Raw genomic sequence first — 19,426 nt, forward strand, 5'->3', positions numbered from 1 at the left:
GACCACATGTGGCACCAATAAGCGGTAAATCACACCTCCGCCTTCAAGATCATTAATCGTGTACTGCAGAAGTTTTTCTTCTAATGTGCATGTTTCATGCATTATAGACTCTCATTAGAGGAACTTCAGCTGCTGCATCAGTTCAGACACCCAAACAGTGAGATAACTTCAATACCAACCGGAATATGAAATCACAACTTAATCAAACTGAGTTGTGAAGGTCTGAACAGAAACATATTCAGAATAATAATATTTATAGCCTAAAGGCATGGATGACTTGCAGGGTCTTTACACACTGAACCTTCAATTGTGCTTTACTTGTGACTGTACTGCTTGTTTGCTGCAGGAACCAAAATAAAAGAATAACTGCAAAATATGTATGCTGCTAGGCTAGAACAAGCGAAAAAGGTCCAACATCAGTGGTTGGGCGTACAAGTGCAAGAATCCATGTACATTTGGGCCCGGCAGCCACCCATTTACTTCTGTGGTTGACAACTTGACCAGCAGGCACTGATTCACTTCTATGGTGGACTGTTACAGCTTGCCCCACCAGCCATCCATTTACTGCTGTGGTGAGATATGTCCTGGATCCGCAGGACTCCAGGATTCTCTTTAAATGTAGGGAAATCTTGATAAATCCAGGCCAGTTGCGGGGTTTGGACATGAGAACCTACATTAATAACAGGGGTCTGTGCCAGGATGGTTGTTTTGGTCCCATATAGTTTTTTGTTACATTGCAATGTATTTAATTATGTTATTAATATAGTGGCTTCTACTGATACCAGTAGAGAGTGTGTTCCTCTGTATGCCCTCCATCCTTCATCCCCCATCTCCTTCCCCCACCACTTCCTGATTTGTCTCTGGTCAGTACAGTCCCTAGCTAGACATCCCTGCTCTCTCCTGCTTGCTCAGTTTAGTTTCACTTTCATTGCAGAGACAGGACTTAGGAAAGCCATTTGGGTTGATTTACTAAAACTGGAGAGTGCAAAATCTGGTGCAGCTCTGCATCGAAACCAGTCAGCTTCCAGGGTTTTTGTCAAAGCTTAATTGAACTGAATTTAGAAGCTGATTGGCAACCATGCATTTTAAACCAAGTCCATGTAGTGACCTAGCTTCAGATGCAGGGTTCTAAGCGTTACATTTAACATAACTGTCCATGATTTTGAGGGACTGTCCCTGATTTGGAACAAAGTCCCTCTATCCCTCTTTCCTCCTCATTTATCCCTTATTTTGGTCTGATCTATATAGTTTTATAGAAAATACACATTTTTATCTTTCAAAGCTTTTTTCCCAGTTCTAAACCTTTCATCCAATTTCTAAATTGCTGCATTTATAAAATGTCAAAAGCCAGTATGAAGGAATAGTAGGGGTAAAAAGAGCACTTTTTGTATAATTCTCCTTGAGGGGGCATGGCAGGGGGGTGTGTTCTATGCCTACATACGTTTGTTAATTGGTGTCCCTCGTTCCCATCTCAAAAAGTTTGGGAGTTATGTAATTAATATATAATAGATTCAAATTAGCACAGGAACATACTGTAGAATAATGCAAGTTTTTAAAGGGTTTTTGTAATATGTTCAACACTTCAGAAACAAAGTGGCTAATCCTGGGAAAATAATTTACAGCAATTACGTCTAAAATTATACTTGCAGATAAATGAACATTGCTGTATTTGAAAACTTGTACCAAGGAAGTCTAAAATAACACAACATTGTCAATCAATGATAATATAATATACTATAATATAATATAACTTACACTTCCAGACCAGAATTCACCTGCGTCATCATTTTCTTTCACTAACTTGGTGTAGATGTAGACCAGCTCTCCTTTCTTAAGGTTGACAAATCTGCAGTCTGGGGCATTGTAATCATCTTCAGCTCTACCAAATGATATAGCATCTGAGGAATGATCAGGACAGAATACTCAGCATGTTCCAGTAGAGACAGCATCACGTTACACAGGCCAATAGCTTTTCTTTCAATTGGTATTCCTGATCCTGATGCTTCTTATGTTTATAGAAATCTCTAAGTACAAAGTAAATTTTCCTAATATCATAAACCAATGTAAACTTGAATAGTGACAATATGTTTCCCAGTGCTCCATAAACCAGCCAAATTTGACTTGAAATTAGCCTCTTGTAATCCACTGTACAGCGGCATTAAGCTTGGGAGTAGGGCTGGGCCGAATGGACCCCTGTTCGGTTCAGACCAGAACTTCCGAACACCGCGAACGTTCGGACCCGAATAAAGAACCCCATTAAAGTCAATGGGACCCGAACATGCCCATTTTGAAGGCGTAGCCTCCCTGGCGGTTTTCCCGAGTGTGGCTCGGGGTTAAAATTCAGTACCATTAGCGGTAACCCCGAGCCACACTCGGGATCGCATTGCAGGATCCTGGGGCGGCGTTACTTACCTTGTCCCCGGGATCCTGCGATGCCCCCCGCAGTGTCCAAGGGCTCCGTCCTCCTCCGAAGCCTCTCCGTGCCAGGCTCCGTTCCCTGCGAGCGGCGCGACGCACGGGGGCGGAGCCTGGCGGCAAATTCAAAAAACTGTCAAAGTCATAACACATACAGTACTGTAATCTTACAGATTACAGTACTGTATGAAATGATTTCACATCCCTTTTGTCCCCAGTGCTCTGGCCCATGCCCTGCATGCAGTTTTACATGATATACACTGTTCTTTCTGCCTGGAAACTGGAGATTGTCCATAGCAACCAAAAAGTGTCCCTTTACGTCAAAAGTGGCTTTAGACCAGCTAGAAAACAGCGATAGTAAATTAGAACACTTGCAGAATTGAGCGATAGTGAATTGTGGGGAAATTTATTTTATTACTATTTTTTTTAATTTTTTTTAATTATTTATTTTTATTTATTATATTATAATTTATGTTTTTGTGTTTCAAACTTTATCATACCCGGGATATCTACTAGACTCTGGTTTGGACAGATTTAAGTGTGTTATTGTTAAGATTTACAGACCTACAATATAAAACGCCAAATTTCCATGCAAAATAATTGTACCGCTTTCAGCACCTAAAATCCGAAATAATCATACCGCCAGGGAGGTTAAATGCAAGTAATTAGGCATACAATGGTTATAGGGGTCCGGGTCCTGCCCAGGGGGACATAAAAAAAAAGTTTGTTAAAAACGTGATTTTTAAAGCAGTGATTTTTTGATTTTTAAAGTGAAAGCCTAATGCCCCGTACACAAGGTCGGATTTTCTGATGGAAAATGTCCGATCGGAGCGTGTTGTCGGAAATTCCGACCGTGTGTGGGCTCCATCGGACATTTTCCATCGGATTTTCCGACACACAAAGTTTGAGAGCAGGCTATAAAATTTTCCGACAACAAAATCCGATCGCGTCAATTCCGACCGTGTGTGGGCTGTTCCGATGCACAAAGTGCCACGCATGCTCAGAAGAAATTCCGAGACGGAACCGCTCGGTCTGGTAAAATTAGCGTTTGCAATGGATACAACACTTTCGTCACGGTGCAATGTTAAAAATGGTTTAATACAGCGCACTCTCTTCTTCTTTATAATGTGAGAAGAATGAAGTAGTTTTGCTGCTCAGATTCACACAGACTTCTCACAAACTTCTTTCTTTATTATTTATCGGGATTCCCTCAATATATTTTGATTTGTCACATCTGACAAAATCATTTTTGGGTTGTTTTATTTTTTTTTCTCTTAACGCATAATTGTTTCAAATTTTTTTTAGGTTTGTATTTTTTTAAGGCTGATCTTTGTTTTATGTTATTTTTAGTTTTATTCCAGAATATTTTTTTGCGTGTTTTGTGTGTCAAGTTACCACAACACCAGTGTTGGTGTCTCTTGTTAATTTCACATTGTACTTTAGAAATGTACCTGAATCCTGACAAACAAACTGTCCTTTTTGAAGGAAAACACACATAGGCGAGTATAATTGAAACAAAATATCCTTTATTAAGGGCTCAGAACCAAACAAAGAGGGAGGCAATGCTGGATAAACAGCAGAAATTGGCGAAGCCTTGGACCCCCAGGGCAGACATCAATTATTTAACATCAAAATTGGTGGCCTGAGGAGTCCATATCTAAGGGAGTGCAGTCTGGTCCAGAAGTCCCTGAGATGCGGAAAGCAGCAGATGACATCTGTGTCCCCAGGCTGTGGTAGTTGTGGCCCTCCTCCATCCGCTGCATTTTGCAAGCAATTATGCCAGCAAAGTCCTCCTCCACAGTGTGGGGGGCTGTCAGGGCCTCTGTAGCCTTCCAAAAGAGGCCTATGGCAGCCTCCTCCAGGGTACTCCTCTTCCTGCCACTTTCTCTTTGCAGGTGGCTGGGAGGGACCTGGATATCAGGCAGCCTGCTCCGGCCGGCCACCTCCTGGCTGAGACTTCCCTGTGTATGAAAAAGGGACATGGGTTTAGTTTCTGCATCATCAATCCCAATCATAAATTAGTACTCCAAACTAACATCTAGTTAACATCATTGATTGGACAACCTGAAATATTTAGAGGAATGCTATACCTGGCTCAAGCTGGGCTCCTCCACATGTTGCTGCCTGGAAGGCCTAGGTTGGGCGTCAGAAGCCTCAGCTGGGGCGGAAGGAAGACTGGAGAGTGATGACCTGGGTTCAGTCTGGCTTGCTAGAAAATGCAGCCTTTCATAGTACCACATCCTGGGGACATAGATGTCATCTGCTGCTCCGGATCTCTGGGAATCCTGGACCTTCTTGTGCTCCCTTAGATAAGTGCTCCTCAGGTCACCAATTAGGATCTTCAAATAGGTCATGTCTGCCGTGGGGATCACCATCTTCACAAATTCCAGCAATTGATCCAGTGCTGCCTTCCTCTTTGTTTGGTTCTTATAATGTGGGTGGTTTATCTCCCAAAGACAAGGCAACTCCCTGAATATATCTATGAAGATTGCCATAAAGTCGGTATCTTTCAAGATATCCACTTTCACTGCAAGACACAACACAAGACAAACCCTAATGTCAGGCAAAACTCTCCTAATCTAGTTACAATATAGGCCTCATTCTAGAAGCAGTATAGGCCCAAGTTTGGCTCTTACCTTCGTTATCACGATCGGCGCCTCCGATACTCCTTCCTCCGCCCACAGATCGTACGTACTACGCACACGTGTTACGCTTTATACACACTGCGCATGCGTGTAACTCCGCCCGCCCCTGACGTTCTTTCTAGTCTATTCCCCGCCCCTTTTCATTCGGTGCAGTGGGTGAAGAGCACATGGCGGAGTCAGAGCAGGTGCATGCTAATTATAGCAACGAGGAGGAGGAGGAGGAAAGCCCGGATCCGGAAACGTCCCGATCCAGAAGGAGACGATTTAAGGCCTCAAATATGTCATTTGGTGAGATGTTGGAGATGGTCGACATCCTGAAGAAGGCTGACTATGATGATAAGTATGGACCTTAGCCCAACCCCAATATCAGAAAGGCCAAGATCATGGCAAAAGTGGTCAAAAGTCTGCACCGGAATTTCTGGGTACGTTGATCGAAAGATCAGCTCAGGAAGCGGTGGTCGGACCTGAAATTAAGAGAGCCCGAGCAGTACAGAAAGATCCAGAGAGTGCTGCAAAAAAGTAAGTAGTTGTGCTGTGTTCCTATTCTTTTTGTCTTTATTACGTTTGTGCTGCTCCATGTGCTTTTCTTAAGTGTTGTCCAGTTTAAAATGGCAACTTTCATGTTCATGGGCACATTATTCTTTCGTATCAAACATTTTTCTTTCGGCCTATAAAACACCATTGTTTAGGCCATATGCATTTGCCCACATTTTTTAGGGCCTACTTGTATGAAAAATATTTGGTTGTGTAGATGGGGTTGTTGTTACTAGAATGAAATGCAAACTAGATTCTGTGTAAGGAGAGGACACTCAGCAGCTGTTTTCACATCTGGACGCTGGAGCATTAGTGTGGGACACCAGAACACCCTTTTTATTAGGGGGCCCACACAGGTGCTCCAGTGTATACTATAGGGGGGTCTCCATCTGTGAAGCTTGTACAAAAACAGGTAAAGTCTTGAAGCTTGACAACGGACAATAAAAATTCTACATCTTGGAACTCTGCAAAAATAGACAGTTGTACACCACTTCCAAGCAATGTTTCATCTTTATATTTCGGCCATCAAATATCTGTGTGATAATTATACCATTTTTGTTTTACATAGGGGAGAAAAGACTCGGAGGACACCCCTCATCCGAGGAGACCACAGACCCCCCCACCTCGGGAAGAAGGGGAAATACCCCCAACCCAAGAAGAGCAGGAGGAGGAAGAAGACGTGGTGGAAATTGGCAACACAACAGGTGAGTGTCTGCGACCACAGACTCAGGTAAGAGATGGATGCCGGCATATTAATAATACCTGTTTTTTTGGGGGTTTCTCTCTTTTTAGGTGATCGTGATGTTGTGGATCCAGGGCATTTCACCTCGGAAAGTGCACAGATCCTGATTGGGGAGATCACGGGGTGTAATTTAGCTTTGGAAAACATCAAGAAAAACATCAATGATGTTATTCAAAAAAATAATAACATCATTGATGTTTTGGGCGGAGTTTAAAACCCCTCCAAATCCCTTTGTTTTTTGTTTGCTACAATGTTAAAAATGCTTAGGCGATTTTTAGAAAAGCCAAATTTTGAGGATGCACACAGTGTGTCAACATGTGCTATCTGCCATCACGGGAGATCAATGGACGCGTTTTGGGGGTGCAACCCCTTCCTCAATAATAAAGTAGCTGAGAGGAAGGGGTTGCGCCCCCAAAACACGTCCCTTGATCCCCCATGATGGCAGCTAGCACATGTTGACATTCGTAAATTGGTGTGCATCTTCAAAATTTGGCTTTTCCTGGGGTGACTTCACCCCATCTGAACGCAATATCAAACACAGTTCCTAAATACTCATGTGTGATATTGCCTTCAAGTTTTACCATATGTGAACTTTGTAAGTTCAAGATTTGTGTCTTTCTTGTTGTTTTGAAACATGCCTGTTTTATCTTAAATGGACATTTCTATTTTTGATAATGCCACCCCAAAAATTGTTATACAACAAACATGTTGGTTTGTTTTAAAAACCTTTTCTAAATGCACATGTGATTGTGCAGGTATTAAAAAGATTGTTAATCAAGAATTTGTGGATTATTGTCTCAACGCTACAACACTTTTGTGGTGATGTAATTGCTGCTTTCTGTGACAATGGGTGTTATTTCCTAAAGGCAAATCCACTTTGCACTACAAGTGCAGTTTCAGTGCATTTTCAAGTGCACTTCTAGTGCAAAGTGTATTTGGCTTTAGTAAATAACACCCAACAGTGTTTTGTATAAGGTTACACAATCACGCCATTTTCAGGACTCACCACATTTCGGTCAGGGTCAGCTAAAACAAACACAAGCAGTAAATGTCACCAAAGATTTGCTTAATTTTTTTTTATTTGATCAAGGTTTCACAAATTGTCTGGCATATTGATGGCCCCCCTACCTGCAAAGAACTCAAGGTATCTTAGCCGGACATCACGGGCACTCTGGGAGGGCAAGCCAGGACGGCCACTTTCAAGCGCGGTCAGGGTTGTTTCATTTATAATTCCGGCCTCAGGCCCAACTGAGCCAGCATAGTTGGCAGAATGTTGCCATAAAAAGTTATGTAGAACACAGCATGCCAGGATTATATGATTCAGTTTATACTCCGCCATATGGATGGGTGTAAGAAATAGGCGGAACCGGCTGGCCATGATTCCAAATGTGTTCTCCACCACTCTTCTGGCTCTGGCCATCCGGTAATTAAAAACCCTCTGGTCCGGGGTGAGGGTCCTCATCGAGAATGGCCGCATAAGATGGTCCCCCTGCGCAAATGCTTCATCCGCAACAAAGACAAATAGGAGTCCTTCCACATTCTCTTCTGGAGGTGGCAAGTCCAAGCTGCCATTCTGGAGACGCCTGTAAAACTCCATCTGGGCAATGACTCCACCATCGGACATCTGGCCATTCTTCCCCACGTCCACATACAGGAACTCGTAATTAGCCGACACCACCGCCAACATCACAATACTATTGAACCCCTTGTAATTATAATAGTACGACCCCGAGTTGGGTGGTGGGACGATGTGGACGTGTTTCCCATCAATTGCCTGAATTTAAAACACAAATCACATTTCAAAACATTTTAGGGGGTGTTTGGGGTAAAGCACTACTATGGAGCTGATAAAATACATTGTTAAGTGACTACATGAGGTGAATATATAGGGCAGGAGACCATGCTGGGGAGGTAAGTGAAGGCAAATATGTATGAAAGACAAAAAAAAAAAAAAAGCATGCATGAGGACAAAGGGGACATTCACAGCATATTCCAATCATGGTAATTAGGGAATGAGGAAAGAAATACATTACATTAGCAAACATTATATACAATAAAATGTGATATTAAAGGATAAAAATCTTACCTTAATATACTCCTTCTGCAGGACCTGGATGATGGCAGAACAGGTCTCCGGGATAATGATCCCCAGAGCCTGGGCAGAGATGCCAGTCGAGAACTTCAAGTCCTGGAGGCTTCTCCCTGTCGCCAAGTACCGCAGGGTAGCGACGAGCCTCTGCTCCGGAGTGATGGCTTGCCTCATGCAGGTATCCTGCCTGCTGATATAGGGGGTCAGCAAAGCCAACAAATGGTGAAATACGGGGTCCGTCATCCTGAGAAAGTTCCTGAAATCATCAGGATTATTCTCACGGATCTCACGGAGCAAAGGCATGTGACAGAACTGGTCACGCTGAAGCAACCAATTCTTGGTCCATGAACTCCTCCCCACCCTGTTCATGGACTGGACTTGTGTCAAGGTCAGGACCCCAACACCAAGCCCCCACACAGCACGAACTCTACGAGGAGTACGTATACGCAACATGGCTAGAAAACGGTCAGCTGCTCAGAACGAAGTAAAAGAACGCACTGAAGAACAGCAAGGCCTGTGAAGAGCGACCTGAAAAACAGTAACGAACGAACAAGAACACAATGACTGAGTCACGAGTAGCTTGCTTGCACGCACTGAAGAGCAGATACAAACCCACAAGCACAAACTGAACCACAGAAAACGATCTGAAAGCCACGAGTCTGAAAAAGCGCGAATCGTCTCTCACCAAACTTTTACTAACACGAGATTAGCAAAAGGAGCCCAAAGGGTGCCGCGCTTGGTTCTGAACTGGCCTTTTCTAGTCTCGTCTCGTCTAGTATGTGGTTGACGTCACCGCGTTCTTGGCGATCGGAAATTCCGACAACTTTGTGCGACCGTGTGTACGCAAAACAAGTTTGAGCCAACATCCTAGGATTTTGTTGTCGGATTGTCCGATCAATGTCCAACCGTGTGTACGGGGCGTAAGAATGAAAAATTCCTTCCAATATAGTGCCGGGGGGGTCCCCTTAGTCTAACTGTAAAGTGGCAGATTTGTACTATGTCTACAATCTGCTGCAGCAACAATTGAATTTATAAAGCCAAAAAAAAATGAAATTTTTCCTGCAAGCTGCCTTTATCTTGCTCAGCAACAGCTGGGGAGCCAGTGTGTATGATGAGGCCACAATGTAGTGCACTGGGAACAAGATTAGAGATTTTTTGGATACATTCTGGTGTCACTTTGACTTTGGATAGAAGTAACGGGTGCGTTAAAATTGGTCTTTGGGTGTCGGTGGCGCCTTCCCACCATAACTCTATAGAAATAATCTTGGTGAAAGCAAGAATTTGCCTTGCTGTAAAAAATTGCAATGATATGCACCTGTCAAACAGGTGCAGAAAAATTGGTCTTTGGGTGTCGGTGGTGCCTTCCCACCATAACCCTATAGAGGTACTCTTGATGCAAGCAGAAAAATTGGTCTTTGGCTGTCGGTGGTGCCTTCCCACCGTAATAGAAGTACTCTTGATGAAAGCAAGAATTTGCCTTGCTGTAAAAAATTGCAATGATATGCACCTGTCAGACAGGTGCAGAAAAACTGGTCTTTGGGTGTTAATTGCGCCCATGGAACCTATACCAAAAACATTCTTCCAGATGAAATGATTGAACGCCCTCAAAGCTAGGCAGCCTCGAAGTCCTGCAGAGATTCCACAGCCCAAAAAGTCTTAATCAGTGACATCAGCATCAGGGGCTTCATAGCTGGTAATCCAGGACTGATTCATTTTTATAAAAGTCAAGTGGTCCACACAGTCTGTGGACAGACGCGTTCTATGATCAGTAACAGAACCTCCTGCAGCACTGAATGCCCATTCTGAAAGCACACTGGATGCAGGGCAGCCCAACAACTCAATAGCATACTGGGCAAGTTCTGGCCAGTGGTCTATTCTCATGACCCAGTAAGCCAGTGGATCGTCAGCTGGAAAGCTCTCTGTCTCTGTTTTGGCCCCAAGGTAATCGTCCACGATGTGATACAGACACTGCCGATGGGATGTGGAAGCTGACAGCCCTGGGCGGCGAGGACTAAAAAAATTCCGAAATGCCTCACTTAGGTGGATGCCTTCTCTAACGCTCCTTTCTTGACCAACGGAAGACTCAAAACGACGTTTTCCACCACACTGTAACCTACTAGAGTCAGAAAAAATGTTCAATAAAATCCTCTTTAATGTGTCCTCAAGAGATTTTATCCTCTGCACTCTCTGTGCGGATGGGAGGAGTTCAGAGACCTTCTCCTTATAATGGTGGTCAAGGAGGGTTGCCAACCAGTAATCATCCTTCTCCTTTATGCCACGTATTCTTGGGTCCTTTCGCAGGCTTTGAAGCATGAGGTTGCCCATGCGCCTCAAATTTGCAGAGGCTTGAGAAGCAGACTCCTCGGGGTCACTCAGGATGACAGCATCTGGAACTTCCTCCTCCCAGCCACGTACTACTCCCAAGGGTCCTGGGGTTGGAAAGCCATCGCTTACAGATTGACCCATGTTTTCCTCTTCTTGAAAGCCTATGAAAGTGCCAGAATCCTCCTTCTCCTCCCCTCTCTCCTTCTGTGTGCTCTATGACATAGGAATGATGGTGTCTGCATAAAGTGGGCCTTGATAGGAAAGGAAGTCCTCCTCTTCCTCCTGCTGCTCTGCATCCAGTGACCTATCCATAATGCCACGCAGAGTCTGCTCCAGCAGGAACACAACAGGGATTGTGTCACTGATGCATGCACTGTCACTGCTCACCATCCTTGTGGCCTCCTCAAATGGTGACAATACAGTGCATGCATCCTTAATGATCAGCCATTGGTGTGGGGACAAAAAGCCGAGGTGGCCTCAGCCTGTCGTCATGCCGTACTGACACAAGTACTCGTTGACGGCCCTCTGCTGCATGTATAGCCGCTGCAGCATTTCCAAAGTTGAGTTCCACCTGGTGGGCATGTCACAAATCAGGCGGTTTACGGGCAGGTGGAATTCCCGCTGAATTTCAGCCAACCGAGCACTGGCTATGTATGACTGCCTGAAATGGCTACAGACTCTTCTGGCCTGCTTTAGCACATCTTGCAACCCTGGGTACGTACTTAGGAAACGCTGCACCACCAAATTGGAGATATGTGCCAGGCATGGCGCATGTGTCAACTTTCCCTGTCTAAGGGCGGACAGGAGGTTTGAGCCATTATCGGACACACCCATTCCTGGCTCCAGCTGGCGTGGTGTGAACCACCTCTGGGCCTGTCCCTGCAGAGCTGCAAGAATCTCTGCTCCGGTGTGGTTCCTGTCCCCTAAACACACCAGCTGAAGCACTGCATGCACCTTTTAGCCTGACTCTGGGAAAAGCCCTTTGAACGCTTAGGGGGTACCTGATGTTCACAGGACAATTCTGCAGAGGAGGGCATAGAGGTGACGGAGGAGGAGGAAGGGGTAGAGCTCACAGGTCTGGCATCATCACCACCAGCTGTATGGAGACCTGGGGGCACAACAAGCTGCAGCACTGAGCCCTGTCCTGCATCCTTTTGAGTTGCAAGCAGCGTTACCCAGTGTGCTGTGAACGAAATATATATCGTCCCTGCCCATGCTTGCTGGACCATGTGTCAGCAGTAAGGTGGATTTTACGGCTGACTGCCTTGCCCAACAATGCCAGAACATTCCCTTCTACGTGATGGTAGAGAGGTGGAACTATATGGCGTTAAACTGGCACTAACACACACAGAAGTAAATGGCGTTAAACTGGCAGTAACGCACAAAACTATATGGCGTTAAACTTGTAGTAACGCACACAGAACTATAGGGCATTAAACTGGCAGTAACACACGCAAAACAATATGACATTAAACAGGCAGTAACGTACGCAAAAGTATATGGTGTTAAACTGGCAGTAACGCACGCAAAACAATATGGCGTTAAACTGGCAGTAACGCACGCAAAACTATATGACATTAAACAGGCAGTAACACATGCAAAACTATATGGCGTTAAACTGGCAGTAATGCACGCAAAACTATATGGCGTTAAACTGGCAGTAATTCACGCAATACAATATGGTGTTAAACTGCCAGTAACGCATGCAAAACTATATGGTGTTAAACTGGCAGTAACGCACGCAATACGATATGACATTAAACTGGCAGTAACGTAATCAAATAGACGGTGTTCAACCGTCACTACACTGAAGCTATCTGAACTGTCCCTACTCTATCTATATACTAATGTCAAGATTACTGACATGGTCTCACTACACTACACTGAAACTATCTGAGCTGTCCCTATGCTAGCTGCACACTATGAAAAGCTGAATGATGGTCCTCCTCACTACACTCACACTATACCTAGACTGACACTAAACTAATATTCTACACTGACAATTGAAGCAAAATAGCACAGTATAGCACACTAACTAATAGCACTGAACAGAGACCTGTTCTATCTCTCTCCACACCAAAATCACACTGAAAATGGCTACCATTGAAAGAATACTTTTATACTGTGGGGCGGGAATGAGCCATGATTGGATAAAGTCATGATGACAGTGTCCAATCATGACTCTGACAGTGCTCTGTGCCCTGATTGGCTGAAGATTTCACTGCTTCAGCCAATCAGGGTTTGCAATGCACTGTTCAACGCCACAATGAATTGTGGTTGGTTCGGGGGGGCGAACGTCCGAACAACAAAAGTTCGTCCCGAACTTATGCTCAGGCTGAACCGTTCGCCCATCCCTACTTAGGAGTGGGAAGGGCAGGACTAAGAGTGAATGTGGTGTGCTGCATGAAAATGTTTAGACAAGAAACACGTTTATTCATGACCTCAGTCTGTTATATTCTTTCTTTGTCCAATCACAGGCTGAGTTGGAGAGAGGACAGCAGGACAAATTGTGTTGAGTCTTATCTCAGGGGCAATAGCAAATAGCACAACTAGTGAAAAATATCCAACCCCACCAGTAGAGCATTTCCTTACCAGATAGGGCATCTCCTGGTGTTCAAAAACCTAAAGCAACCTAAAGACATCATATGGTGGTTAGGCTTACAGGCACAATTCAACCAGGGTCGACAATCCTAGATCTGACTGTAACAAGCTGGCTAGAGCAAGCAAATGTAGAGCTAAAAATAACTGTATTTAGTTTAGTTTTAGCTAGGATAGGAAAGGGTTTAAACCCCTGACTGTTTACAGGCAAACTCTACAAAGTGAGAGGAATTCATATCTTAAACAGTCACCAGTAGTAGTGTCCCCATTGGAAGACTTCCCCTCCCATCTTGTTCTGGTGAAAAATCCAAAATTTTAGATATCTCATAATTTTCTGTTTCAGTGACAATTAATTACTATGACAAATAAGGAAGGCAAATAACCCTAGCTGGGATGCAATAAAATCCCAACAGTGGATTTGATGCCTTTCTGCCCTATCCAAAACTAAAATTCCTCAACTCCAAAGAAAGAGAATGTGGTCATTCCCAACAAGACTGGTGCACCCCTGCTCACATATTTTTTTTACTAGTATAGAGAAGAGGGGCATAATATTTCATCATTATCACACTTTAGATATTTGTTGCTTCATGAACTTCTAAATTCTCTAGCTGTCACTGGCAATCTTGAATATGGAATATATATACAGTATCTCACAAAAGTGAGTACACCCCTCACATTTTTGTAAATATTTTATTATATCTTTTCATGTGACAACACTGAAGAAATGACACTTTGCTACAATGTAAAGTAGTGAGTGTACAGATTGTATAAAAGTGTAAATTTGCTGTCACCTCAAAATGACTCAACACACAGTCATTAATGTCTAAACCGCTGGCAACAAAAGCGAGTATACCCCTAAGTAAAAATGTCCAAATTGAGCCCAATTAGCCATTTCCCTCCCCAGTGTCATGTGACTTGTTAGTGTTACAAGGTCTTAGGTGTGAGTGGGGAAGCAGGTGTGTTAAATTTGGTGTTATCGCTCTCACTTTCTCATACTGGTCATACTCACTGGAAGTTTAACATGGCACCTCATGGCAAAGAACTCTCTGAGGATCTGAAAAAAAGAATTGTTGCTCTACATAAAGATGGCCTAGGCTATAAGACGTTTGCCAAGAACCTGAAACCGAGCTGCAGAATGGTGGCCAAGACCATACAGCGGTTTAACAGGACAGGTTCCACTCAGAACAGGCCTCACCATGGTTGACCAAAGCAGTTGAGTGCACGTGCTCAGAGTCATATCCAGAGGTTGTCTTTGGGAAATAAACGTATGAGTGCTGCCAGCATTGCTGCAGAGGTTGAAGGGTGGGGGGCAGCCTGCCAGTGCTCAGACCATACGCCGCACACTGCATCAAATTGGTCTGCATGGCTTTTGTCCCAGAAGGAAGCCGACTAAGGAGATGGATTACTGGAACCATGTCCTGTGGTCTGAGGAGACCAAGATAAACTTATTTGGTTCAGATGGTGTCAAGCATGTGTGGCGGCAATCAGGTGAGGAGTACAAATAGAAGTGTGTCTTGCCTACAGTCAAGTATGGTGGTGGGAGTGTCATGGTCTGGGGCTGCATGAGTGCTGCCGGCACTGGGGAGCTACAGTTCATTGAGGGAACCATGAATGCCAACATGTACTGTGACATATTGAAGCAGAGCATGATCCCCTCCCTTCGGAGACTGGGCCGCTGGGCAGTATTCCAACATGATAACGACCCCAAACACACCTCCAAGATGACCGCTGCCTTTCTAAAGAAGAGGAGGGTAAAGGTGATGAACTGTACAAGCATGTCTCCAGACCTAAACCCTATTGAGCATCTGTGGGGCATCCTCAAACAGGAGGTGGAGGAGCGCAAGGTCTCTAACATCCACCAGCTCTGTGATGTCATCATGGAGGAGTTGAAGAGGACTCCAGTGGCAACCTGTGAAGCTCTAGTAAACTCCATGCCAAAGAGGGTTAAGACAGTGCTGGAAAATAATGGTGGCCACACAAAATATTGACACTTTGGGCCCAATTTGGGGGTTTCACTTAGGGGTGTACTCATTTTTGTTGCCAGCGGTTTAGACATTAATGGCTGTGTGTTGAGTTATTTTGAGGGGACAGCACTGTTATACAAACTCTACACTCACTACTTTACATTGTAGCAAAGTGTCATTTCTTTAGTGTTGTCACATGAAAAGATATAATAAAATATTTACAAAAATGTGAGGGGTGTACTCACTTTTGTGAGATTATATATATATATATCTTTATATATATAGATATATCTATCTATATATAGATAGATATATAGATAGATAGATATCTATCTATATATATAGTATATCACCCTTCTAGGTAGGTTGCTACATGGTAGTGAAATTTAGTTTTCATTGGGTGGTAATCAGCCCAGCCTGATTTGTATAATTTTGCACTCAGTCTATTAAATCTTCTGCCCTTGTTGTTTTAACTTTGAATAGTAAAACATTTTTTTCTGCCAGTAAATACCTTATACAGCCCACTTCCTGATTGTTGTCTGGAAAAGAGCCTAGGCGTATGACATCATGCACAGCTCTCTCTCACTCTCGTGAGAGTTTGCCAGGAAGGGAGGGGGGATGAGTCATAAGAGGGCCAATGAGAGCTGCAGAGCTGGAGGTGTGCCTCTGTGTGTCTGTGTAAATCCAAAAAGTGAACAGGCAGCAGCTTCAGCTACCCAGAGTTAAAATGATTGCAGCCAGACTCAGTGGAGGGAGATTTCTGCAGAATATTTTTCATGTACAGAATCACAGTATATATAAAATAATATGAAAAGTGGTTGAAGGGAAGCTCCAGAATGGCAAAGATGTTTGTGTTACAAATTATGTGAGCAGACTGCAGTTCCTCTTTAAGGATATAAGAGCCAGTGTAGCTGTATGGGGTGTTCATTTCACAGTGCCCCTGATCTGGCCATTCCTTCCAGTCTCAGAGATCGGAAACACTATTTGTAGAACAGCGAAGTTAGTGCCTGCTTTTAATGGAGCTAGAATTGATCTGAGTATCCCATGCCCTATACCCCTACACATTTCTTTAGCATAAAGACTTAAAATACATCTCCATCCCCTGGTAATTGGTTCAGTGTGTATGGAACCACTGCTGTATGTGTGCTGGCAGCCTCTGCATGATCATTTATCCTGCTGCTGCAAGGAAATATGCAGTGACTGTGCTTTTACTACATTTAATCATCCTCAACCAGTAGCACTTACGGGGGTACCGCTACATATACAGTATATATGTATATATATATATATATATATATATATATATATATATATATATATACATATACTGTATATATCAAGATAACAGACCTGAATATGGTCATTTATCACCTATACAGATATAAGCAGGACTTTTTTTCAGCGGGAAGTGGGGGAATGCAGTTCCGGCACCTCCTGCACTAAATGTATGTACTGGCAAAGGGTGCTGGGGTGTGCTGGAGGCTGGGAGATCTATTGTTGATGGGAAGGGTCTACTGTTGTTGGCTACTGGAGGGTCCATTGATGCTGGCTGATGGGGGATCTATCGTTGCTGGGGGGCAATTGTTGCTGGGAGGGATCTACTGATGAGAGAGGGGTTTATTGTTGCTGGCTGCTGGAGGGTCTATTGATGCTGGTTTCTGGGAGATCTGTTGTTGCTGACAGGGGTCTATTGTTGCTGGGGTGGATCTTTTGTTACTGGAGGGTCATTTTGTTGCGGGGGTCTATTGTTGAAAGAAGGGTGTATATCTTAATGCTTATTAATAAAATCTATACAGATTACTTAGCACCACAAAATGATACTTGGTTCTGTATTCTCTAAAAAGGTCCGTGCTGGAAGGTGGGTAGGGGATGGAACCAAGGGGCGGAGCTCAGAGGTGGATAGGGGTGAAGACAAGGGGTGACTTGAAAAGGGGAGTTCCTGAACCTATTCTCTGAGAAAAAAAGCCCTGGATATAAGGATCTGTATCAAACTTTCATGTTACACAGGGACCATAAATGCACACATACACAATCCCATACGCATATATAGTGACCCTGGTTGAACCACATTGACTATCTTCATCATTTTAAAAAGTAAAAAGGAGGAGAAGAATGGGAAAATGAAAAATTAGAGGTGATCACTTGTAGAATGTCTACCATATACATAATTTAAAGACTAGTTAAAGACAGTGATAACTCAGCTACAGGTTGGTGTCCTGTGTGATCACTTGCTAAGACTTTTTTTGAAACGCGATAAAAAAATAAATTAAAAAAACAGTAATTTTTAAGAATAAAAACCGAAATGTTTGTTTTATTACTAATCATGTTTGGCCTAATTAAAAGCACAGTTCCAACAGCATAAATTAACCCATAACGTCTTGAACTCCTGAAACCTCAGTTTCCATTGCTGAAGCTTTCTACATTGTATAGTAAATTGGTAGTGTTATAAATTCAATAGATCATAGGAAAGTTTGATACAGCATTAATTAATGCTTAGCAAATCCAGTTTGTTTTGTATAATATTTAGTATTTACTAAACTTCAAACTTGCACGTGATTTAATCTACCAAACAATTCCCCTGAGTACCTCTGAGAACTACCTCGCGGTTACAATAACACTTGTTAAGAACCCCAAAAATTAGTATTAAAACAAAAATAATTCTGTAACTTAGTAGACTTAAAATTAACAAAATAAATACATTAGAAGAGATAAAAATGAAAATAAAGATTTGCATTTTTGGCAAACTTACAAATGCATTCATCATCGGCGCAGAGCTTCTTATCTGACAACTTCTGCATGTAAACCCCATAGGCCTTTTGATGGATAAATCCCAGACATAAGACTATGACCACAACATAAAACGTCTTAGCCATTTTCCCCAGAGTTTCCTCCCAGGAGCTCAGTCAGTGTCTTAGAAGAGTGTACTGTGTATACTTTGAACCACTTGCAGTACATTTATGCTGGAACTGAACATCTGGAAAAACAGAGCCAGCCAATAGGATTGACCTGCACAGCATTCCATTCACACACATGGACATGTGGATACAAGAGAGCTCCTGTGCAGTTGTTTATCAAAGACACTGTGTAGCAATGCTCGATATAGGAAGAGAACGCTGTAAGCTCACATAATAGAATGAAATATCTGGTCCAAAATATTTTAAAAAACTCCACCTTTGTGGCAGAATTGATATTTTTAGGTGAACCTGCGCATACCTAAGATATGCAAATCAACAGTTTCAATTTAAAGCAGACTTCCATAAACATATACTGTCTACTTATCTTCCTGCTACTCAGTTTGCTTTAAAGCAGTATCAAATCCAAAAGCAAACATGTATTATATTGCAGCTTACCAATTCTTGGATATGATGGCTGCATTTGTTTTCTTTCCATTATTTTCACCCGATGATCTGGTAAGTAAATTTGTTGTTTTTCAACAGAACAAGTTGTCCTGGACCAGTTAGATGCTTAAGACAAACCATTTACAATGATCAGCATTTGTTTTATTTGGGTAAAATGTTAATCCCCTAAATCAGGCGTGTCAAAATCAATTTCATCAAGGAGCCACATAAGCAATATGATTGTCCTCAAAGGGCCAGTTGTATTTCAGTGCGCTACATATAGGGTGCAGAGCTCAGGAGTGTGCTACATGTAGCATTAAGGAGTGTGCTAGGTGTAGAGTTAAGGAGTGTGCTACGCGTATAGTTAAGGAGTGTGCTATGTGTAGAGTTAAGGAGTGTGCTACGTTTAGAGTTAAGGAGTGTGCTACGCGTGGAGTTAAGGAGTGTGCTGTGGGCAGGGTTCAGGAGTGTATAGCTCCCAACTGTCCCTGATTTCGAGGGACTACCTGATTTGGAGCAATGTCCCTCTGTCCCTCTTTCCCCCTCTTTCGTCCCTCATTTTGGTCTGATCTATATAGTTGTATATAAAATGCACTTTTTATCGTTCAAAAGGTGTTTCCCAGTGCTAAACCTTTCATCTCAATTCTAAATTGCTGCATTTGCAAATTTTAAAAGCCAATATAAAAGAATAGTAGTGGTAAAAAAAAAAAGCCCTTGTGGATTTAATTAACCTTTTGTTTTTTGGTTAATTCTCTTTTAAGGGGGTGTGACAGGGG

At 43.1% G+C, this 19,426-nt stretch overlaps 1 protein-coding gene across 1 annotated transcript in view; it reads right to left on the minus strand.

Annotated features, from left to right (window-relative positions):
* OTOR (otoraplin) overlaps positions 1-18,273 on the minus strand; it is a 32,664-nt gene extending 14,391 nt beyond the window's left edge. Inside the window, exons 1-2 of the mRNA XM_073628232.1 lie at positions 18,062-18,273; positions 1,756-1,898 (exon numbers count right to left, since the gene is read on the minus strand). Of these exons, the coding sequence (XP_073484333.1) occupies positions 1,756-1,898; positions 18,062-18,185 (267 nt within the window). The 5' untranslated portion in view covers positions 18,186-18,273. The remainder of the gene's footprint in view (positions 1-1,755; positions 1,899-18,061) is intronic.
* Positions 18,274-19,426: the final 1,153 nt, after the last annotated feature.

This window comes from Aquarana catesbeiana, linkage group LG04, assembly GCF_042186555.1.
Source record: "Aquarana catesbeiana isolate 2022-GZ linkage group LG04, ASM4218655v1, whole genome shotgun sequence".
NCBI classification, from domain to species: Eukaryota; Metazoa; Chordata; class Amphibia; order Anura; family Ranidae; genus Aquarana; species Aquarana catesbeiana.